Source organism: Bombus bifarius, unplaced genomic scaffold (assembly GCF_011952205.1).
Source record: "Bombus bifarius isolate JDL3187 unplaced genomic scaffold, Bbif_JDL3187 scf7180000008325, whole genome shotgun sequence".
NCBI lineage: Eukaryota > Metazoa > Arthropoda > Insecta > Hymenoptera > Apidae > Bombus > Bombus bifarius.
This window is the reverse complement of record NW_022884593.1, coordinates 19,202-43,503: the sequence shown is the minus strand read 5'-3', so window position 1 is coordinate 43,503 and position 24,302 is coordinate 19,202. Positions and strand designations below refer to the sequence as shown.

The following is a 24,302-nucleotide window of genomic DNA, read 5'->3' as shown; positions in this document are numbered from 1 at the left end:
AAAAATCACTGATATCTTCCCTGGGACGTTTGTTCCTCGTATTATAGAGAGATGCGCGCCGAGAGAGGGAATACCGCTATTTTCTTCGATTGAACGGAATCATCCGCGATTACAGTTCCAGTGAAAGGTAAAAATATAGAGAGAAAGTTTAAATGTTACGTCAAGCATAATTTAATAAAATTCGTCGAAATTTTTGTAAGGATGGCATTGATGGTCAAACTGAGACAGGAAAGCTTGTTCTTTGAGGAATATCTGTAAAATGGGAAAACTTTCGAGGTCGTTAAGCTAAAAACAAGATTCTGAAGTGGAAAGTTTTTTAAGTATGAAAGATATGGATCGAGACAATCTTATACAATATTTTACTCGTATCTATACCGTGTCTTCTAAATTACGATATTGCAAAAATGTTTGTTAATGTATAAATTACATCGAAATAGAACTACGATCTGACTAAAAACATGACTTGATCGTTGCACAAAAGAAAATATTAATAGAAAAGGAGATATAAAAGATCGATACAGCAAACACTTCATATGCTGTAACCTAATATTTAGGAGATATAAAGCGTTTAATAAAAATGTGTAAACTGCGATCTCTCTAATTACAACCGAGTTTCAAAGAGAGATTACATGAAAATAGATATAGTATATGTCTTCGTTCATTTGTGAAGGTAAATGAAAGAACTGTTTCTACAGCATTTAGTAAAAATTAGAAAACGAAGAAGACAAAAGGGAATTCCGTCTACTCCGTATCCTCGGAGCTACCCTTAGTCAGAACCCCCATCCCTATCGGTCATCGGATATCTAGGAAACACGAAGAGGCTCTAAAGGCATTAACGACTTTCAAGACACATTTTAAAACAGAGACGAGGCGTTCCACCTCGATTTCCGATCCGCCACCCCACGTGGAGTGTCCACCCCGGCGGATACAAAAGGGAACAACGCTTCATTATCGAAAAATTGATCTGATTAGACAAGTGTCCCTCCGCCGAAACTTTTCGCCAGACATCCGTCCTGATTCCCACGTCGTCCTTCGTACAATCGACCCCGCGAATTAAGGGCCGCTTAAACTCTTTACTTCCACCCCTTCTCTCCTCTCACAGGCGACGAAACTTTGCCTCGAAACACACCGCGTTAATTGGCGCAGTTTAAAAGAGTCGCGACACCGATGAAATTTCGTGGAAAGTTTAGGAAACTCTCGAAATCTTCGGTCGCGCCGCTTAGAGAGCGTTCATCCTCTTGGATAGTGCATTCTCACGAATCTTTTCATTTAGACGAAGAGAAGCAAGGTGAACTTTAACGTTAGAATATTACCAATCTTTTATGTATGTTTAAATACTTTATGTACATCGCGTCCTCGTCTTCGAGCGCAGACTGTCATCTTCAGACTAACTCCTCCTCAACGATCGAAAAATGCCGAATCAGTTGAGAGAAGACAAGAATTTCAACGTACGACCGTTTATCTGAATGCCAAAAATTTGTTCCGCGTGTATTCGCATCGCCATACCGGCAAAAAGGGTACAAAGGGGCGGAAGGCATTGGAATTTTCGCGGTCGCATGGTGAGCAGCGCACGATATTGTTGCTCGCGGCGTGCGTTTGACACTAGTCAACGATGCCCGACGATATCTCGTAGCGAGCTCGGATTGGGTAGCAACCGCGTGCGATAGCAATTAACTTCATTAGCAATCAACTAATTATTAGTCAGAGCGAATATTTTCGAGGAGCGCTACCGATATGATTTATCGGTACCTTACGATTGGAAGGCTTGACGATCGGCTGACAGTATTTCTGTGCGACTGTCGTGGAAGTGGAAAAATTTGACCGAATTTCTGTCGAGTCTGACGAGATTGGTAAATAAAGGAGGAACGCACGAGGCGCGATTTTCCAAGATACAGTGAACAGTTCGATGAACTCGCGGAGATTTTTCGGCCTGTTAAACACTGGAATTTTATATCAGATACTTGGATAATATGCCTAACGTTGCATGTATCTTTCGTGGATCTTGCGCATCGTCATATTTATCATAAATAAAAGGTTAACAAGTGGAAATCATTAAAATAACGTGGCACTTAACATAATAACTAACCATTCAGACTTAATCTTTTTTACATGGGATATTCTATTTCCAAGTAAAATATCTCCAATTATCCCTACAAAACACCTAACAAACTGGTTGGAAAAGAAACTTTCCACCTCCAACCTGACCAAAATACCCTGTTTCACGAAATTCCACCATTCTCTGAAACAACAAGGTGACGAATAAAGGAAACGAATCTCCAACTCCCAATGACGACTTGTCTCTAATCCAACGTTCCACCAAGATAAATAAAAAAAATACGACAGCCGCGGATAGAAGCTGTAAAAAAAAGGGGGAAAATGGAGAAAATAGAGAATCGGGAGAGTGGTATAAGGCAAGGGATCGATCGGCGTCGAAACGACGGCTAAGTCGGACGAAAAACGTCGAGGAGGCACGTCGAAGCAGCGGGACGAGGAAGGTAATCTCGCTACTCTTCGGCCGCCTCATTCAAATCCTACGCTAAATTTCAATCTGACGTGTACAAAAGTCGAGCCCTTCCGTCCCCGCTGCCGCCTCCCACCCCTCCTCCTCTTCCGCCTCCCACCTCCTCCTCCTCTTCCGCCTCCTCGTGACATAGCAGCGACTCGTGCTCGAGGCAACGGTCCATTTCTGTGATCCTCCGCCTCCGGACCACCCCATCGCCCACGTACATCCTCGATGCACACGTGTGCACCAGTCCATTTGAATCTAGCCACTCGAACGCGCGCTGGTACATTGCCGGCCAAAAGTTCGCGTATAGGGAGACGACGATGATTATGGTGGTCGTATACGACGGAGGAAAGGTTATCGGATGCAAAGCAAACGGGCGAGGCTTGTTCAGCGGGTAAGATTTGGAGGTGGTTTGGAAAGAGTGATATGTTAGCATGTAGTGAAATTAGCTCACTTTCATAATACTTTATTAATTAATAATCGGATTAAGGACGTTTATGCATTTGTATGAAATGTGTGGTTACCAAAATGTGCACAGATCGCAGTTCGATTTACCCCTAATCTCGTAATTAAAATATATCTCGTCTACAATAAGCGAATGTTCAGATGCTTTTGAAAAATGATGTCAAACTAAAAATGTACGTAGTTCAAGGAAGAAAACAAACATTTATTCAAAAATCATTCAAATCCCTCCAAATGTACCTTTCTAAATCTATCAAATTTCAATTATCAACTGATCAGTATGGTCACTCTGTTAGCTATAGTGTTAAAAACACAAACTTCAAATCTACCTCTGCTGATTCATCGAGCTCGAGACGAAACGAAGCTTGTGTGTCATCGGAGTAACTTTTTCGCGGTAATGTACGTGTACCAGTGCGTACGTGTGCCAGAGAGAGCCACCCCCAGCGGCCGTCCTTTTAAGCCGGCTACCCTCTTCCGACGGCGTATCCACCGCACCGGTCGAGCGTCCATTTCCCTCGATACAGACTGGCAATCCGTGGTGTATCGGCTCGCGTGCAATACACACACACACACACACACACACAAAAGCACACAGAGGCAGCAGGCGCACCTAATTAAACTTCGGCAGGGTAGAAGAGCACGTTAGACTTTCTCATTCGTTCGGCTCTTTCTTACAAGCCGAATCGAAGCGAGCTCCGACTCGTTCCTTCCGCGAATTGCGACGAGAAGGCTGGATTTTTGAGCCCGTATCCGGTAGTCTGATTTTATTCTACCCATCCCCGAGTCGCCCTTTTCTGTGCTTTTCTTTGGCATCGTTCTCTATCACAACGACAGAGGAAAAATGAAAGTTCGAATTGGTCGTCAGGGAACGATGCTCTTTTTTTGCCAGATTTCTTTAGTTGCCGGTCGTTGCACGGAGCTGAATTTGGATTTTGAGTGGAGTAAATGACGGCATAGACGATGAATCGGTGATTAAATTGCAAAACGCGGAGGTGGAGAATCGTATAGATGGATTTATTATTAGTATTTAAATCCATGGCGATGGTAATGATGATGATAATATTCGTATATTGAGATTTATAACCCCCTACAACTGGAATTTTGCTCACTTGTAAAGATAAAGATCGCGATAGATCTTAGGCTCTCACTTTGATTGAAACGGTAAATAACATATAAATCAAACGGATTTTAATTAAATAAAGGACAAATAAAATAAAATTTCAAAAATGAAGGTCGATGGAGGCACGTACATTGTAAATTAAATAGTGCTATAGAGGGTTAATCTTGCTGTGCGTTTTGAATGACTTTTAACCTAGTTGTACGTTTCCGTCGTTAGAAACTTTCGTTAGCTTATTGCTATCATATTATAATCACCATCGATATACGATATTCCTCGTTTCAATTATATGCTAAAAAAATTGTTTAAATATTCAAATTTCCTTGAAATCTTTTCCTTTGTCAAAACGAGAATGCAATCGACATTTAAAAATTCGAGGATGACAGCAAAGTTAAATTTGTTAACAGTAAATGTAAAAATGTATGTCGAATTCTCTTTGGTGGAATTTTTCGTAAGTTGGTAGGTCGTAGTTAATAGGTAGAGGATTGATCGAAGATCGATCGATGGCGGCTACCAGTCAGAATTTTCAGCGGGCATGATCGATTGCGATATTTTCAGGGAGGATCCGAAGAACTCGAGCGATTCGCGGGATCAAAATACTGCACGCCCAACGGAGCTTCGCATTATTCACAACGCCTCGATGACGACTAGATCGATAGAAAACGGGGGCCGATTAATTAATTCAATTGTGCCAGATAACGCGGATTTTCCTTCTGTCGCTTGAAATCGCGCGCTCCCCTCTCCGAATTTGAATTTTTGGCGCATATTTCAATCTACGGAATATAATCTAGATTTCTTTCTTTCCTTTCGCCGATCATATAATTTTCGTCGCAAATTTATGGAAATTTTGAACGTTAAAAGTGCAATTTTTTGCTATAGCGAACTCGTTATTAGATCCACGAGACGAAGACGTGTTACTCCGGTAATTTTTGACAGTGATTCCATCCATAATGATAAAAATGTGAATGATACAAATAATTTCATAAGGGAAATGAAATAATGCCCTTTCCTTTAAAAAAAAAAAGAAAAAAGAAAGCTATATATCATTCATCCGTCATTTTAAATATTTTCGAAATTAGAAGTTTGCTTTTCTCTTTATCTTAATGTTCTCCTTTTCTGTACAACCTTCTGTAGTACCTTGACATCTCGTGTACGTTGCGAATTTTTAATTGTACGCATGTTTTAATAAAAACATTAATATAATAGAAGCGTATATATACTTTCTTTATCGTGCAAATACCCATATCTTTATATCTTTATTATATATTTAATTTTTTCCAATTTAGAAACCGAAACAATGACCATCCTAACATTTTTGGACGGTTGTATCTGTATGTATTTTCACCTTTATCATGCACAGACTATCGGAATACTAAACCCTGTACAATTTTTGGAACATTTATATTTATCGTGAGATACGATGAAAAGAAAGTTTTAACGTTTTCAATAGCTAAAACGAATTACATGGAATAATAGGTTCATTGAAAAAATGTATAATGTTAGATGTATTATAAAATTTAGAATATAGAAATCTATGTATCCTTAATTGATATTCGAAAGCGAACAGACAGCTCGTTCTAAACCCAAATAACACTGGTTAATTTCTAACGGGACAGCATTCGTTTGATTCTTAGCCTGTTTTTCAGAGAACGAAAATTCACGACCCAATTTATCAGCTACGGAATTATTAAATGGTTAGCCTGAGATTATACGCGACAAGGATCGTTTGAAATATCGATTAGACCGAAAAATCTGTATGAATGATACATATGTCAAGTAAAAAAGGAAAGGCAATAAAAATAAAAAGAAAAGGATGAGAACGATATGCCTTGGTTCCCCAAAAGCTTTCACCCACGATTTCACGCGACGCGACGAGACGTAAGATATCAATAGCCGATAAAACGCTGGATCAAGCATTCGCGAGAATCTACTATTAAGATGACTGAATGATAAGTCTAAAGGGGCTTTAAAATGGCTACGCTAAGGATGTAATCGTTTATCTAGCTTTTAGATTTATTAAAAATATTTAGGAGGACAAGATTTTGCGAATAATTGCCAAATTTCAGAGGTGATTGGACATCGGAGTAAAATTCTCGCGATTTCGACCAATAATCTATTCTTTATGACATTTGCAGCTTCTAAGGCGCTATAATAAAAACATTACAAATGATTCCTACGTTCTCTTCCAATTATTTAAATAAAACATATTTCTACTTTCATCATCAGCTGATTGGCGGTGAAGGGAAAATTCTGTTGCGATATAAAGATCGAACCCTCGACGAAGAGGGAAGGTTTCTTTGGGATAATCTACATAGTTGTATTTTTATTTATCTGTCTATCTATTTGACGATGGAAGATGTGTAATTTAAGTAAAATATTAAAGTGATGTATTTTGATATTACCATATGAGTTGTGAAACTGTTGGTGATGAGACTCGAGACCGGTTCCTGGGTGGTGGATATCCAGCATGGCTTCCGGCTCGCCTCCGCTTTCAGAGCAGTTGCTCAGGGCTAAAACCAAACCGATAGACACACACCTTGCGTTTAAACTTCAAATCAGTTTGCGTTGGTGACGTTCCGTCATAGCGCGGTATACCCTCGCCTTATAATTTCTTTCGCGTCTCGCTCACACCCGCGCTTTGATTTTCGACGCCTCCCTTGCCTTTCGTTTCATGCGTAAAAGTTGAATTTCTTTGCATTAAAGTTAAAGATCGACTGAAATTTTCTCGAATTTTCAAATTATCGAACGCTCGAAATTTCAAATTTTTGAACATTCAAAGTTTCAAATTTTCAAATGTTGGAAATCTAACGCTGGAATTTTCGAGTTTCGAAATTTTCGTATTCCCAAGTATTTTCATATACGATTTTCAAAGTTCCAACTTCTCGAATTTTCGAGCTTTTCAACTTTCAAAAATTCCAAGTATTTACATTTCCAAAATTACACTTGGAATTTCCAATTCTCTAAGTGTTCTTTTCTAAATAAGCTTAAGAACCAAATTTACGACGCGAATCTTCAGCAAAGAAAGGAACGAAAAGATTGCAGAACTAATGAGACGCCAGGAAACGATTCAGATATTTATTTCGCGCCGGGGTGCAGTTAAAGGAAGGGTGAGACGACGAAAATCATCGAGAGCGGTGCGTCGCGACCGTTTCGATTCTCTCTCTCTTCTCCGATCGTTCTTTCTCCCGTAGTACGTGACTTCGTTCTCCGTTTCCTTGTTCGAACAAACTGAAGAAAATCGGGAAAAGAGACAAAACGTGCCGAGAAAGAAATCATAAAACACAAAGCAGGGGTATGTCACGCGTTCGCTTAAGAGGTACTCGGTAACTTATCGATACAAACTAAAGGTTGGCCGATCGAGGGCGTCTTCGAAGCACGATCCTTATTTCATTATCGAAAAGGTGGCTTATAATTAGAAAATCAAACATGTTCTACGCTCATCTACGCAAAATATTGATCTAAAAATATTTTACATTTGCTCGTCGTTATGCAAAAGATTCTTCCATCTCCACGCGTGCCCTATTCGTTACTTGAAAACTTCTAAAGATTCTATCAATACCAAAGATCGATTGACTAACTTGTCATCCCCCTCGCGATAAAATATCTCTTTATCGCGATTCGTAGCCGACCTCAACTTCGAAGACACCATCCGGTTGACATTATACTTTCCAAAAAACAGTTCACTGTAAAACTGAAAAAAAAGAAATAGAAGCAACAGAACAGAATAGAGTGGTAAGAGAAATGAACAGAAAAAACCAGAAGGAGAAGGTAGCAAAGGGTAGAAAACGAATTTCCATCGAAGATACCGGAAGCGGAGGGAGCGATCGAAGGGAAAGAGAAGGAAGGTGTTCGCGGGCAAACTGAAAGGAAAAGTCGGCGAAAGAAACGCGGAACGAAACCATTGCAATTGCCGATATCGCGAAACGTAGATCGATTCGTGGTGCGTGTCTTTGTCTATCTGTTTGGCTGGCTCGAGACGAACAGGTATTCGGAAAAACGTGTTCCGGCTGTTTGGGACTCGATGAACCCCACGAGATATCGATTTCACGCTTGACGCCTCGAGATCAGGCGTGTTTCTTTACAATTTCGTCTTTTCTTTCTTTTTCCTTTCTCTTTTTGTCTTTTCTTTTTAGCTTTGCAGATTCTTCTGAGACCAGCTCGCTGCGATCTTCCGTGTAGACTTCCGATCTTCGAACGATGACGGGGGGGGGGGGACATTCACGAGTGATTCTCGTTGGTTTATTTTACGGGATGTAAGGAGAAAAGGCGAGTGATCATCTCGAAGAAAGTAAATTGCATTTTTAAATCTTTTTACAATTTCCTGATGCTTTTGGTAACTGTACAGAAATGACCAAGATTCTATGGAAAGAAAAAGAGACTACGCTGAACATTGAACATAAAATTTAATCTAGATGTAAAACTTTTCTAAAACACCAATCAGTAATACTTTTAATTGCGTTATATACGACTCTATTGGTGAAATTCCACTATATTTCTCCTGTTTACAAGGGTTTGTCATGTTGCGGAAGTTGAAGATATTTCTCCAAGGAATGTTTCTTCTCGTACCAATATCTTTAGTAGTATGGTAATCGATGACAAGGATACTTGGACCCAACCAAACGAAATTCGAAAGATAAGTTTCTAAACGAAGTATTTAAACCGCTTCAAGAAGTGCGTTCTCAAGTCACCCCTCGTAAGTTTCATCGTTTCAGACGAAATTGAAAGACACTCGATCATCCCCCGCTGTGTCTTCAACGAACGTCCTGAACAATTTCACCAACCAGCATCGAATAATCATCCGGATATACGATGAAATGATTATACAAAGTTGTAAATTGTTCCCAAGTCTGGTTCGCGCTGGAAACTCGGAATGAAGGAACATCTCGCCTTTTTTTTGAGTTCATCGATAACTATCAAAGTTAAATAGAATAACAACTAAAGGAAACGAGACGAAAGTCAAAAGCAATAAAACTAGTTTCGTGACGATTGAGATTGACGCCTCGAAGAACACACAAATTCTAATCAGAAATATTATTACAGAAACGTTATTATAATTATAGAAATCGTTTATTAAGGAACGAGCCGGCTAATCGGTGCGAAACAACGAACTACGGCCCTTGAGAAACGCGACTGTCCTAAACTCACCCCTAGAATCCAATGTTCGATCACGAAATCCACTTGAGATTGTCGTTTCGATGTCGCAATAAACAATTTCCATCGAGGCACTCGAACTCGATCGAAGAAAACCTGAATACGATGAGAGTCGCCTAGGGGTGGAGAGGGTTACGACTGACAAGTTCGAGTCCCGATCTCGACGTTGAATAACAGCCATCAGCGGCTGGTAGATCCGGCGAAACGCGGCGCGAACTAATCATTAACCGTGCGCGCGAGTGTTAACACGAAACGGAACGGGAACGAGCCGGTGCCGCAAAAAGAGTTGAGGGCCGACGCGAGCTTTCCTTTCCTCTTTCTCTTCTCTTTGTTACCCCTCTTCCTCTCTCCTTCTTCCCTTCTGCCCCTCGCGAAGAATCATCCCCCTTCCACGTTGGTGGTACCAGCCTGTACATACGCGAGTCACGTACGTAACAGTAGCAGACTGACATGTATGCCTCGTAACAGTAAGCCGGTTCCCACTGAGAACCCTGTTACGCTACGTCTACGTGCTGGAAAAGAGGGTAGAAAGCGAGAGACAGAGAGAAAGAGAGAAAGAAAGAAAGAGAGAGGAAGGAGGGCCGCTACAACCTCGTGGCTGCGTACGTGTGTGTTAGTCTTCTCTCTCTCTCTCTCTCTCTCTCTCTCATTCGGTTTATATGTGTGTGTGTGTGGTGTGTGTATGTGTGTGTCTGTTGCAAATGTGATGAAGAGAGAGAAAGAGACTTTGTGTAATACTTGTTCCGTGTGGTGTACATAGGCATATACCGCATGCATGACGTGGAGGATGAGTCAGCTTGCGGAAGGCAGTTTCAGGGAGAATTCATCACGAAACTTTCCGGAAATATTTCTCCTTTTTTTCTCGTTTTCCTATGGCCAACCCTTGACAGGAGATTCGATGATGTTCGTCGCGAAATCGACTTCGTTAGCGAGCTTCTTTGAACAGGTTCGATGATACTTTAAGGTTTTTTTATTCCTTTCTCTTCTTTTATTTGTTCTTTTGTTGATACGTCGAAGATTTTCGTTTTAGGTAACTTTAATCAGGATATATATGGAGTCCCTTTGAAAGTTTCAGAAGGTTGAAGAAATCTTTGAAATTTTTATTAGAGTAGAAGGTACATATGTAAATTATCGAAGATCCTACGGGGTGAACGATATTTCGTAATTGTCGGAATTTGTTACTTTCCAGGTGTGAAAGAACTTTCGAAGCTTAAAATCTTTCTACGAATTCGAAGAAAGATGATACGAGGATAACATTTCGAAAAGTCAGGCGAATTGCTCAAAGTTATCGCGGAAGGAAAATTCGAAAGAACTCTCGTAAACAACGGGGAAGATTCGACGTTTTTCGTTCTAGATCAAGGCGAGTCGCTTCTGAAACATCGGAACGAGAGTCGTGACTCGCGACGATCACCGGGAGTCGATGGCACTCTTTTTTTCTTGGTTCGACGCGAAAGAATTCCTGTTAACGTTTACCGAGCCGTGTCGTTCGAGGAGATCGGGCTTATCGTAAAACATACCAGTGTCGCCTTTCGTTTATCAACGACCTGAGTGAAGTTTAATTCGAGCCGCGCTTCCAGCGACCGCGACAATGCCTTCGCGAGAACGCGATGTGAAAATCAACGTTCATAGCAGGAACAAATACACCGCCGCTCTTCCTCTTCGGTATTTAGAGAGTTTTGACTATGATCGGACATGTTCGATTCTTTGATACTCTTACGATAATTTACTACCTAACTAAGTCGACAAATCTATTTCGTCTTTTTATCCGTCTATATGTTGTTATGTGCCTTCCGCTCTCATCGCAACACTATTTACAGAAAATAATCAGAGAGATCTTAAACATTCGTGGCAAAATTGAAATTTTTTCATTTCATCGGAAATTGCGACAAAATTCGAAAGAGCATTTAACGCAATTACTGCGAGAACCACTAAAACTGTCTGATGGAAATCAGATAATTTAAGTCTTTTCACTGCGCCATGAACTGCAACAAAAGCCATAAGCACATCTAACCTTCGTTATACCACAATTACAATGAAAATCACATTCCCTAATCGAAACCAGAAGAATCATAGGAATTCCCTGATCGAAACAAAACCTCCAGCACGATTCAGAAATTCAATCAACCGACGAAACAGGCAATTACAGTTTTTGCCAGCTATCAAGTAGTCAAACTACGAGCTGGCAAACTACATGTCCGAGAATTCGACGTTTATAAGCAGCTCCTCTTTCAGTATTGAATTCTTAGATTTAATAATGGGCTAGGATCATAAAAAGCGAAACGAGAGGTGGAAGGTCAGGATTTTCCTAGGCCGTAGATCGACGTAACAGCTGTTCCAGAAAAGGTGTTCCCAACGTGACATCTGCACCTTGGTTCCCCTTGTGGCGGCCATTCACCGCTTATTTACCGAATAGCCTTTTCTTTCGGTCGACGGCTATCCGAAAACAAACTTGCTCGACCGGGACGCGATTCTGGCGCGTGCACTGTCGGCTCTGGAAAAAATCGATTTTCCCAGGGGGATCGATGTTTAATGCCCTCGGTAGTCTAGGCAGTTTCCATCGATCGATTTCGTGCCGCTTTTGAATCGTCACTGCCCTCGTGCTCGCGATGTTATATGTATGTATAACGTTGCTTCTTCGAATTGCAGAATCACCGATCGATAGTTTTGAAATGTAAAATGGATAAAAAAGATACTCTCTGAGCTATATACGAACTGTCAAAGAGGTTAGAGTTTCTTTTTTTTTTTTTTGTAAAAGGTCAAATTTTGATTAACGAAAGTAGAGTAAATTATTACTACGTTTCCGATCTTTGGATATATCTATTGTTAAAAACAGAGGTTCCCAGAGAAGAAATCGAAGCTTCGAGCTTTGTGAAAGAATACCTCTGACCTTTTGTTTAAAAGGATCGCTTTGACAGATATATAGATCGAGGTAAAATTCATGGTGTAACGGGATAATCCTTCGTGCGGAGTTAAACAGAGAATTGAAGGTAATATCGTCGGTTTTCTACGGAGGTGATACACTTTTGAAATTGTTCGTTCTAGAAATCTTCAAACATTAAGTCTATAAATGAGACGTTTACTAAGATGGGAATGTCGTAATTACATAATGAAATTGTAATGTTTATATAAGGGAGCTGTTTTAACGCCTAAGAAACTCTCAAGATTCGAAAAATATTATACTCGGTACAATTGTTAAAAATTATGTATAACACGACCGAATAGGTGATTCATTTGCGGAGTACATTCGGTGCTTCAATGAGAAATAGTTAATGAAACTAATGAAAATAATTTAACTAAAAAGCAGATATAAATAAGAAAGCTAAAATAATCACCAGCGGAATTTGCAATGAGATAAAATATCTGGGTTCCTGATGTTAATAATTTTTCATTTCAAAAATTTTATTCTAGACAGATTTCCCATGAAATTTATTTTTCTCGGTCGTGTCACATACCTAGCGAATGAACGATATTCTTTCGCATGGAACATTTCGAAAACATCGTGTTAAAATACTTAAATTTTTGCGAAACAGACATCTGCCCTGAATTTTACTGATAGAAAATGGAAACGGAGTTCGCGCGAAGCCAGGCAGGATGTGCCACGGAAACGATGGCCTATAGGCAATTCAAGACGCGCGGAATTCACTGGCCATGCGTCAGCATCACGTACGAATCGCACATGCGAGCGCATGTATGGCCTCTTTGAGCGATCAGTGTCGTGTTTCGGCGCGTGCTGCGATCACGACTACCTGGAACCCGTTCCCATCTTCCTCTTGTGTTCGTTCAAACTCTATGTTCATCCCAACGATATTATCACGGGCTAGAGTCGTTTGAAAATCAAATAAATTCGGTCAGACAAAGTTAACGAATAACGATGCCAATTTGGACTAGATTATGTGAATTAGAGATTGAATTATTACGTCATTTTCCAATCTTTCGATCATGTCGGAAATGACTAAAAGACACAGCGAGATTAAAGATATCACAGTATTCTTTCGCTTTTTTAGACAAAGAGAAACGCGAACAAGGATTGTTTTCCTTCTGAAACTTTCAACTATAAAAAGTCTCACCGTGACCACGTGACCAGCGTGCAACGTGCTTCGAATTATACTTCAAATGTATATACTTAAAAATTACATTATATTTTCTATACTGGAGAGTGTTGAGTTTTATGAAAAATCCCAGCATAGTCGGGTTTCGGCGTCTTCGATTGTTATTAATAAACGAAGCGGTCGCCATGCGCATAGGGGACATTCTATACTTGGAAAAGGAGGAATCTTGCGAGGGAACAGGGGAGCCAGCACGTTGAAAATAATTGTCCTGTGACTACGGGCCGGAAACCGCGGCGGTCACCACGCTGCGCGTCCTCTTCGTCGCGTAAAAGCCCGCATCGATTGCTCTTTATTGTCCGTGACGAGAGGAAACGCGTTTCGAGCACCAACGCACGTGCTTCCACGAGATTTTTCACTACGCCAACGATGAATCTTCTCTCGATACCACTTTTTCCCTCTATTTTTTCAATCGCAAGAATTAAACGAACACTTTAAAGAACTCCTTCTGCATCTCCCATCTGTCCTTCGATCGATCACAACGACTAACAATTAGGTCTCTGTTTAAGAGACGAGAATTTCCATGCTATCGTAGAGGCTTTGACACAGTGTCGTAACTCCGAGTAAATACTACCTAAAATCTATACACCGGGACATCCCTTCCACGCGAAGAAGTTTCACCGGTAAATTACCATCTCTCGACAGGACTCCGGTGGCAAACTCGCAACAGCCCAAATCGAATAGAATCAAAACGGGAGCAGCTGCCAGCAAACGGCCACGAGGGCGTTATCAGGAGCAGCGGAATCGAGGTCACAAGGGAGCACGAGAGAGACTCGAGGGATCCACCTTCGATTTTATGGAGCAGATCGTGAACGGCGAACGAAAACAGAAATACGCGAAAGAATAGACGGAAAGAAGGGGTGAGGAGAGGTTCACAGGAAGTGATCCTTGCGCGTACGCATCCTTGAAACGAGGCGCCGATCGCGACGAAACCTCTTGAATATTTTTTCCTTTCCCTTTTTATCTTTTTTTTTTCTTTTTCGTTGTCGCTTCTCGAAGCACCTCTACAACGACGACAGATGATGTGGGTACCACGAGGGGCCGTGACGTCGCTCGTCCCCGTTGCTTACGGCAGTTACTGCTTACACGACCGTTTCCTCTCTCTCTCTCTCTCTCTCCCCCTTCGTGCTTCCCCTCCTATTCTCGATATCTCTTCGTTTCTTGCCGCCATTTCTTTATTCCTTGCGTTTCGGGCCTGCGAACGACACCTTTCCAGCCAGCTGTCATTCGCATCTGTAATTTCTTTCGCGCGCGAGCATCGCGTAGCCACGATTAGAACCGGCTGGGATCTGCTGGCATGCCTGCATGATCATCGACATACGACTATCTAACAATAAACTTGAAAGTAAACTCAAATTTTTTAATCTATCCCGATCGAATTTTTTGGCATTGAATCGCTGAAACTTTGACGACTGGTTGCACAAAAATTCTGAACTCATTTAGCTTGAGTATTTTGGCCGACTTTTAGCTGAGTCAATTCAAATACCCAAATTTCAATGTTCCTAAAGTCAGAAAAATATGCAAAAATTCATATCACAGAGATACCAACAAATAAGACAATGTAACCTCGAAGCTGCAAACTTTGAGCCGCGAAGATAAAAACCCAGACTAATAATCTAAACAGATTAAAAATCCGTCGCATATCGATGCTTGAAACAGCGAAGTTAATTGTAAAATCGGGAACCGCTCAGACGACGAATCTGGCAATTTTCCCTGGGCGAAAGTTGGCACGCGAGCTGAAAGAGCACCGATCATGGAAACCGAAATCAGAGACGCAGTTACGAGGACGGATAATGACACATCAGGGTGGGGAAAAGTAAATACGTGGACAGGAGAGACCCGCTGGCTCTGTAACTAATGTACCTGACCCGTTTTAACGATCGATAACACCGGTGAACGCGATTAAGCGCAAATGACAGTCAGAGGCAAGTCAGAGACAGTCATTATCGAATAAATTTCGATCAGTAGCTGCCACGACTTCGATAAAAACGAATTTCCAATATAAATTCCGGCGATCCTTTCATTCGTCTACTTGTTCGTAAAATTAAAACCCACCTACGTAAATCGCATTAGATTGTAAACGTTTATGCAATTTCGTATATTTTACTATATTCTTATGAATATCGAAGAAATAGAATCCTAGTAGAAGTTTCGTCTACCGCCAAATGATTTATTATCTTCGATCTTCGTCGATGCTGTTTGCTCCTGGAACGCGTGTTACAGGCATAGTTAATGAAGTTTAAATTAGAGGCTTGCTTCTTTCAGGAAAAAGTCGCCTCAAGGTTACAGGCCGAACGGTAATGAGGTCGCCGATGACGTTTCTGCGATCTACGAATAGATCGAGCACGTAAAACGAAGGAAAAAAACACGTGGAATGTGTTTTTACAATCGAGAGAACAATCGATCTTGGCGCTAGCACGAGTCGTCAACGATACCTTTTCTCCCGTTAAACGTTGCATCGCGTTATGGATTCGCGGAGAGATACGCTAGAAAAAAGTGGAGTCATTGAATGAAAAAAGATACGACCGCGTTCTATAACCATGTTCGACCGAATTTTCGTATCGAAATTAGACCGATCGAAAGTCTAAATTGAATTCGCTCGTGAAGATTCGGTTGGCACAGCGTCGAAGGTTCGACTGGAGTAGGATTGAGAAAAAGGAAAAAGCTGGTGAATGCGAAACGTTTGTTGCTTCGGAGTTCGCGGCACGATCGATACGACTATTACTACAGCCGCGCGTCCATTATTGCAAGCGTACAAACCGAAGATACGGGGACTGGAATTAGCACCGCTTTCCCATCGATCCTCGCTCTGAATCATTTACGAGGCCGTATACATAACGGCTGTGCACGAGTTGCCGCGAAACGAAAGCGTTCTTAGGTATCGCAGTCGTCCTCTTCATTTGTAACAATCGTAGTTTCCTTGTGGAAATTTTAGCTTCTAGTTCTGAGAAAACTACGCGTCGATGAAAGTGCGAAGCAAAGTCAATTATTTATGTCGTACGATCAGCTGACCAAAATTTGGACTAACGGAAACTTTAAAATATCTGTCCTGAATAATTCTCGATAAATTTATACATTTGCATTTGATATTTGTTACATTTTTCTGACACGATACTTTCGTATTTACGGAAGAAGAATATTCTGGTAATTGACAGTGTGACTGAATTTATCGGAATTCCATTTATTAGAAACATACGAATATTTATACAATTTTGTATTTTTATGAACGCAACTAAAGAAATAGAGGCTAAACTAAGAGATTTATTTCATCTATTATATATTATAAAGATTATTTTACTCTAAATATTTCATACGTTTTTTGGATATTATACACATTTTGTATATTTTGGCACCTGTTTCTCATAAATGCATAAGCATCCACGGTGTATTTATTGAAATGAAATTATTTAGTTATTGTTCTATTAAATGAACCGCCGGCTGAATTTATTTATCGGAACATGAACTGCTATTGTTCTGCCCTCCTTGATTAAAATGTCTTTATCTACCACTCCGAAACTGAAGAAACAATTAAAGATATTGGTCGTTATTTTGCAACAACCTATACATATAATATAAGCTTACCTAAAAACAGATGAAAAAACAGATGATATGTATCTTGAAACTAGAATATTTTATTTTAGAACGGCAGTATTACATAAAACCCAGTTGTATAAACCGTTGCCTCGATGCGTACAGATTACAAATAGAAATAGAATTCTATCGCACACAAATTTCTTCAAGAAAAATGACAAGAAGAATCGATCGAGGAATCGAATAACCTTTACCATGCGTTGTCTTCCTAGAAAAGGGGATGGCTGAGATCCTGAGGATTCCCAAGGGGGTGACCGCCTGTGTTTCGCGCGCGCGCCACTTTCGAACGTGTTTTTAATGAGACGACACCAAGACACTTGGAAACGGAGCGAAAAAGAAACGTGAGAAACAATGGCGGGGACTCTAATCTGAAGGGCATTGGATCGAACCCTTCTTCTCCCAGCATTGTTTCGTCGACGAACCCTTTGCTACTGCCACCTTTTCTTCCATGCTTTCTTCTGGCTCCCCGCTCCTGGCCTTTCCGCGACCCTTATACGAGGCTTTAAGGAGCGAAAGGGAGAATGGAGGAAGCGCTTCGACTGGCTACAGAATAGTTACTGGCCCCTCCTCGACATTATCTTTACGCCTTTGCCATCGTACAAAAGGAACGGCGGAAAGAGGGTGAGAATAGAGCCCGCTGCTTGGGAGAAATGTTTGTCCTCCCTGTACGCGAGTTTGCTTTTCTTATTTCTGACCCCCTGCCATCTCTGTGTCTTGACCTTCTTTGCTATATACGCGACAGTTAGAATCAGAAAAGTCATTTCTCGTCTGAAATAGCGACTCGTTTTGGTCATTGGGATTGATAGCAAATAGGGTCAAAGATTTAGAGTTGGATAGAGAAAATTTCAGTCGACATCAGCACAGCTATTACTAACGTTTACGTCGCGTTGCGTCTATTATATAGCGATAAGTAATGTTGCTATCGTGGCTGTTGATTCGAAAGTTGACGACGTTTTTCTTTTTGTTTTCGCGCGTTATCGTAAAAGACTTGTAATTAAAAAGAGAAGATAGACAATGGTCAATATGTTGGAACAGATGTTACTACTATCGTTTATTCTCTGTTCATCTCCTATTCCCCTATAATCAGAAAATGACACTTTCTACATAGATATATACACATATATACCACTACAAGAAGATGATTAGAAGTCAGAGAACCTATTCGAATTGTACAAACTAAAACCATGAGCCGCTGAAACTTAGATCATCAATCAACGATTCGCCGGGTCATTAAACCTCGTTACCTAAACAGACCGAGAAACCAATACCCTGCGTCAACATCTCCTATTGAGATCCCACCGGAATTTCCAATAGCCGCTATACAAGATTGCAATTACAAGTATTTTACCCCTAACCGAAACGAGGAGAAGAAATCTTGTATGAAATAATAATTGTAAAGAAAAATATCTCATGCACCGTCGTGAAATCTCGATATCGAAGAACATTGAAAGAAGACCATTTGCGACCAATGGAAAATCTCAAAACGATGGAAATAATTCTGTCATCGAGTGACTCGTTCGAGTAAAAATGTGAAAGAAGTGGCGGAAGGGCGCACGCACCGGCGCGAAATCACACGGAGCAGAAGATAACACGCTCCTCGGTTGGACATGGTATAAGGGTTGTCGGAAGGCGGGAGAGGGGATGGCGGACAGCGTGGCGGCGGCATGGCGAACATGGCGTCGTCGAGGTCGCGTCTGCGCCTGGCCGCGAACACCGCGTGACCACGATCAATACCTGTACGCGCTGTTGTGCCGGGGCAAAGGATGTTGAATTCGAAAAGTGTTATTCCGCGCGTCTATCTCTGAATGATATGGAAGGGAACGCCTCTCCACGTGGGTGCCACGTGTGCGCTTCCGCCCGCGTCTCTTACGCGCGTGCACGCGCTCGTCCGATTTCGTCTGGCCGTCTCCAAAACACGGAGACCGCCCTGCTTCCTCTCTTTATCCGTCCGTCCTCCGACTGTCCGTGATCTCTGTGATTTTCACGAAGCCACCACGTCCTCTTGTCACCCGGACATCCTTCGGCGTATATGACAGTTATCCTTTGTCGTATTCGTCGTTCCAAATAACGATATAAAATAACGATAACGAATAAATAACGATCGACATTCGATCTTGGATTCTTCTGAACGTTTTAGGGATCAAGGGAGAATAGAATTATGACACGAGTCGAACAGAATCTGTTGAACAGTATAAGCTAGCTTTCTACGGAGACGTAGTACTTCGAGAGGTTTTGGGTAGCTTGGAAATATCCGAGCAAAACGCGATTCGACGTGGAGCTATAGAGACTGTTTGAGAAGGTGATGTATGCACATCTGTTGAACGGATTGGCAAGCATTTCGCATTCGCGATTGGCAAAGGTAAGATCAAGTAAGAAGGCAAAATTCGAGGCGGGAATCATAACGAAAAGATTCCCGAAGCGAGCGACACGCTGGATCCGTCGCGTCGCGGGGAACGACAACGATATACGCGTGAAAGCCGTAAATCAGGGATTAGACCGCGTTCACGGATTAGACGCGCGCGCGCGCTCGAGACGATAGCGCGATTTTGTTTCTTCTTTTTGGTTAGAATATAGACATAATATATAATTATAAGTACATTTGCAGACACTGTTCCAGTTAGAGAGGTTAGCAAAGATAAAGGTGACGAGAAAAGGAGTGTGTCGCTGTATCATAAGAGATATTTCGACTGAAGGACTAACCTGCTAGCCGCAAGGCTGACATTCTCTGAAACTCTGGCTCCTGTAGCCATTTCCACATTCGTCGGAAGGTCTCGCGGCCGCTCTTGAGCTTCGACCACGGCTTCGGATTGCGCAGTAGATCGCTGAGCGTGCCCTGGCTACGGCACAGAACCCTCTGGGCGAATATCGCTTGCGGTATGCTGTACCTCTTCAATTCGGCGCTGATCCTCTGCGCCAGTTCCTTCGTGTTGATCTCCTCGACCTCACCGGCCCCGTTGCCGGGTGGCGGAACGGTCTTCATAACGACCGAGGTGTGTTGCACGTGCTGCGTGTGCGATATCGTCTGTTGCGGCATCGACTGTTGCTGTTGCTGCTGCTGCTGCTGCTGCTGCTGTTGCTGTTGCTGTTGCTGTTGTTGCTGCAGCTGGGCCTGCATAGGTGGTGGCGAAGCAGCGGGCACCGAATGCGTGGGCGGGGAATGATGAGAAGGCGCGAAAGTGGCCGTCGCCGAGACGGTCGGCGGCGAAGCTGGACTCAACGCCGCTGGGCTCTGCTGCAACCTCGGCAAAAAGGCCGGATCGTAGTGAGGACTGGCGGACTTGTGCGGCGAGTTCAATCCGCTCTGACTGTAGGCGCTCTGCGGCGACAAAGGACTCGGCTGGAGGCCCGCGCCCGGAGAAGGATAATTGTGCGGCGGCGACATGCTCATCGAAGGCAATTTGTCGTACGCGTACGGCGAGCTACCCATCCCGAGGCCGATGTTACCGAGGCCGTTGTTTTGCATGACCGCGAAACTACCGGTGACGCCGCCAGCCGCGTGTGCACTGTATACAAACTTGTCGCTCATCGTCGAGATCGGCGGCAACGGCTGTAACGGCGTCAGGGTCGCGTAAGAGGAACCCGGACTGAAGCCAGGCGGTGACATCCTTTCCGCGACCGAGGTTAGTGTCTGATAGGTCGGCTCCGGCTGCATCGCCCTGAAGTCCGTCGCGTCGATCATACTCGCGACCGAGACGCTTATCCCCGACGTCGGCGTTAGCTTGCCCGGACTGAGGAGCTCCGAGTCGGCGTCGCGCGAGTCCACGTCCACGTCCTGAGGTGGCACGATCACCGACAGGGACTCCCTCGCGTTCTGTCTACTACCACCACCGGCACCACCTCCACCACCGCCACCGCCGCCACCACCGCCACCGCCACCGCCGCCGCCGTTTCCGTTGCCACCACCGGCGCCACCGACGGCACCTCCGCCGCTGCCGCCACTGCTGCTGCTGCTAATGCTGCTGCTGCTGCTGCTGCTGCTACCACCACTGCTACCACCGCCACCACCGCCGCCACTACCACCACTACCACCACCACCACTACTACCGCCGCCGCCGCCGCCGCCAACGCCGCCACCACCGCCGCCAATGTTACCGCCACCGCCACCGCCACCGCCGCCGCCACCACCACCACCACTCGTGCCGCTGCTACCGCCACCGGCGTCTCCGTTACTGCTGCTGCTGCCTCCCGATGGCTCCTGGGACGACGACAAATCCTCCGCGGAGACGAGCTCTCGCTCCTCCTTGACGCCGAGCGCGCCAGCCGCCAGTAGTTCCAGCGGCAAGCTCGCGCACGCGATGTCGGGACTTTGCGACGCGGAAGACGACATACCCTCTGCGTTACCACCTCCACCGTTGCTACCACTTCCACCGACAAGGATGTGTCTACCTCCCGTTCCTTCTCCGCTGCCTTCGTGCTGATGCTGATGTTGTTGCTGCTGATGTTGATGCTGCTGATGATGATGATGATGCTGGGGATGAAGATGAATCGTTGCTTGCTGTTGATGATGTTGCTGATGTTGCTGTTGCTGTTGATTGTGGTGATGGTGGTGATGATGGTGGTGGTGATGATGGTGATGCCTACCCCCACCGACCACCGTTCCTCTACCACCACTGTTACTACCTCCACCACCTCCGTTCCCTCCTCCACCTGCGCAGTTCCCATTCGAGCCACCCCCACTGGTTCCCCGGCCATGCGTAGAAATCGCCGCCGGGGAATCGACCGAGTCCAGTAATTGCTCGCTATGCGATTGATGATCGGCTATGTCCCCTATACCTTCCATTTACGCACATCTAGTTCGGGTGGTCGCGCACTCGCTCTCCCGTGCTCGGACACACCGCGTGCACACACCGGGGGATACGATCGTTTCACCGCGAGAATATCGCGCGCGCACTTTCCTCTCTGTCTTTCGCTGTACGTCGTCGGTGCACCTTCGCGAGCTCCGTGTCGTGTATTTTTCACCACTTCCGTTTTCTTTTTCGATCAGCCGTTCTCTACAGTTGGCTGTCACGGTCCTCCGCGATACTGTTATTATCAACCGTACGATAACGATATTATCGATATTCGTAATAGTAAGAATAATCACGCGCGTACCCGAAACACGATTCTCTCGCGTCGCAGTTTTTATCACACCACTACTCGTTTCTTCGTCCTTTCTCTCTCTCCCTTTCGTCGATTCTGGTCTGCGTCTGGCACAACTGTCGCGGCGTGTCACTCAGCGGAAGACTAGTCGCGAATTGCGTTACCTCACGAGCACCGAAGGAACGATCGCGACGGACACCGACACAACGACGAAGACGACGAAGACGGTGACAACGACGACGATGATGACAACGACGACGACGACGACAACGACAACGACGACGACGACGACGACAACGACGACGACGACGACGACAACGACGACGACGACGACGAAGACGATGACAACAACGACGACGACGACGAGAACGAGAACAACGAGGACGAAGACAAAGGTGGAGCGAGCAACGAGGACAAAGACTCAAACCTCCAACAGCAGCACGAGCACTGCCTCGTGTTCGGATACCTCGAGCGAATCAGAATCGTCGTGCCACCGTGACCGCGACCGAGGACGACGTCTCTCGTGCACGAGGACACCGTCGACTTGCCAGTTGCTGCTGTTACTACCGTTACTGTTCCCGCCACTACTCCTTTCGACGTGGATGAATCAAACGTTGTTGTTGTTGTTGTTGCCGTTGTTGTTGTTGTTGTTGCTGTTGCTGTTACTGTTACTCCACCACATTCAGCACGTCGGATCGGCATAGAGATCCGGTACCACAGCGGCGGCGACCACCGTGCGCCCATGACATACGCGGAGCGAGTGAGAACACACACTCTGCGCTCGAGTGAATACGTTAGTTCGTGTCGAGCGACAGGGAGAGAGAGTGCCAGGGAAAAAGAGCATACGAAACGGAGAGAGAGAGCAGGCGAGCGCGGGCAACCGACTAGAGAAGGGGGGTAGGAACGAGAGTCTTGTTATCCGTCTCGCTCCGTCAGTTTCTCTCTTCTTCTCTCTCCCTCCCCCTAGGTGGCCGCCGGTATACCGAGCTGTCCAAGGGACCCTTCCGTTCCGTTTCACTCCGCCCCTTTCCCTTCTGACTCCAAAGCCGCCGCCAGATCCACTGCCAGTAACACCACCACCACCACCACCACCATCAACAACAACCACCACCACCACCACCACCAGCCACTACCACCACCAGTAGCACTGTTTTACCACCTGGTTCACTCTACACGCTTTTAGCGGCGGGCTCGTGCGTTCTTCACGCTCTCTATCTCTCTCTCTTTCTCTCTTTCTCTCTCTCTTTCTCTCTTTCTCTCTTTCTGTCTTTCTCCTTCTTTCACGCTAATACACGTTCGTTCGGTCTTTCGTAAGTTCGGTTCACGAGTTCACTGCGCGACAATCCTGATGCGTGCTACGTTCTAAGCACGATTCCTCCGGGTCCAGGTGCGACTCGTACCGTACTACTATATCCTCTCCTCTTTTCGTCCTCGCGACTCGCCACTCGTGCCACTCCGTATATCCTTCCTTCTCTCTCTTCTTCACCCTCTGATTTCTTCCTCACTCTCCCTCTCTTTCGTTCCGACTCCCTCCGATCGTCTCTATTCGCGTGTCCCTCAGTTCATCTCGCGCTCACGGGCACATCCGCGCCACCGACGTGTACACCCCTGTTCTACCACCACCATCACCACCACTCGGTCTCTCGCGAGCCACCGGTGAGCGTACCTGCGCGATTCTCTCTTCCTCCGAGACACTGCGGATCACCACGTGAAAACCTAACCCCCTTTTCGCACGAGCGGGATTCGAGCCGATCTTTCTTCCGATTTTCGACTAACCAGCTGAACGCAGTCGCGTATTCTGCGACCTCTCTTATCCTCCTTCCTTCCTTCCTTTGTTCGTCCTCTCTCTCTCTCTCTCTCTCTTTCTGTTTCTTTCCTCTTCCACGACACGTTGTCTCTCTCGGTCTCTTTCTCTCTTTGTCGCTTCTCCAAAGTACGCGTCCGCCGTGTTCCGTGGACGCAAAGTCTCAAAGATGCGTGAAATTGACTTCGGTGTGAAATTGTCTCCGCGGAATATTTCGATCTCCCGGCCGAGAAAGAAGCGACTGGAGCCACCCCCAACGGAGTCTATGTCGCCAACGATGGCATATTCGTCGTCGTGGATGCGAGGGACCGCTACGTGCGCGCCGTCGACATTGTCACTACCACCACCATCACCACTACCACCACCACCACCAGCATCGCCGCCACCGCCGCACCGCCGCCGCCGCCGCTACCACTCTGGCGTCAGTCAGCTTTCTATCGATTTTCCGATACCTCGTGACCAACGTTGCTCGATGCGCCGATACTT

At 44.6% G+C, this 24,302-nt stretch overlaps 1 protein-coding gene across 4 annotated transcripts in view; it reads right to left on the bottom strand.

Moving 5' to 3' along the window:
* Positions 1-22,166, bottom strand: part of LOC117212597 (one cut domain family member 2-like) — a 78,245-nt gene extending 56,079 nt beyond the window's left edge. Inside the window, exons 1-2 of one of the 4 annotated variants that reach the window (XM_033457515.1) lie at positions 19,634-22,166; positions 6,488-6,595 (exon numbers count right to left, since the gene is read on the bottom strand). In XM_033457515.1, the coding sequence (XP_033313406.1) occupies positions 6,488-6,595; positions 19,634-21,713 (2,188 nt within the window). In that variant the 5' untranslated portion in view covers positions 21,714-22,166. The remainder of the gene's footprint in view (positions 1-6,487; positions 6,596-19,633) is intronic. The other 3 variants (XM_033457513.1, XM_033457516.1, XM_033457514.1) reach the window with 3 other exon arrangements.
* Positions 22,167-24,302: the final 2,136 nt, after the last annotated feature.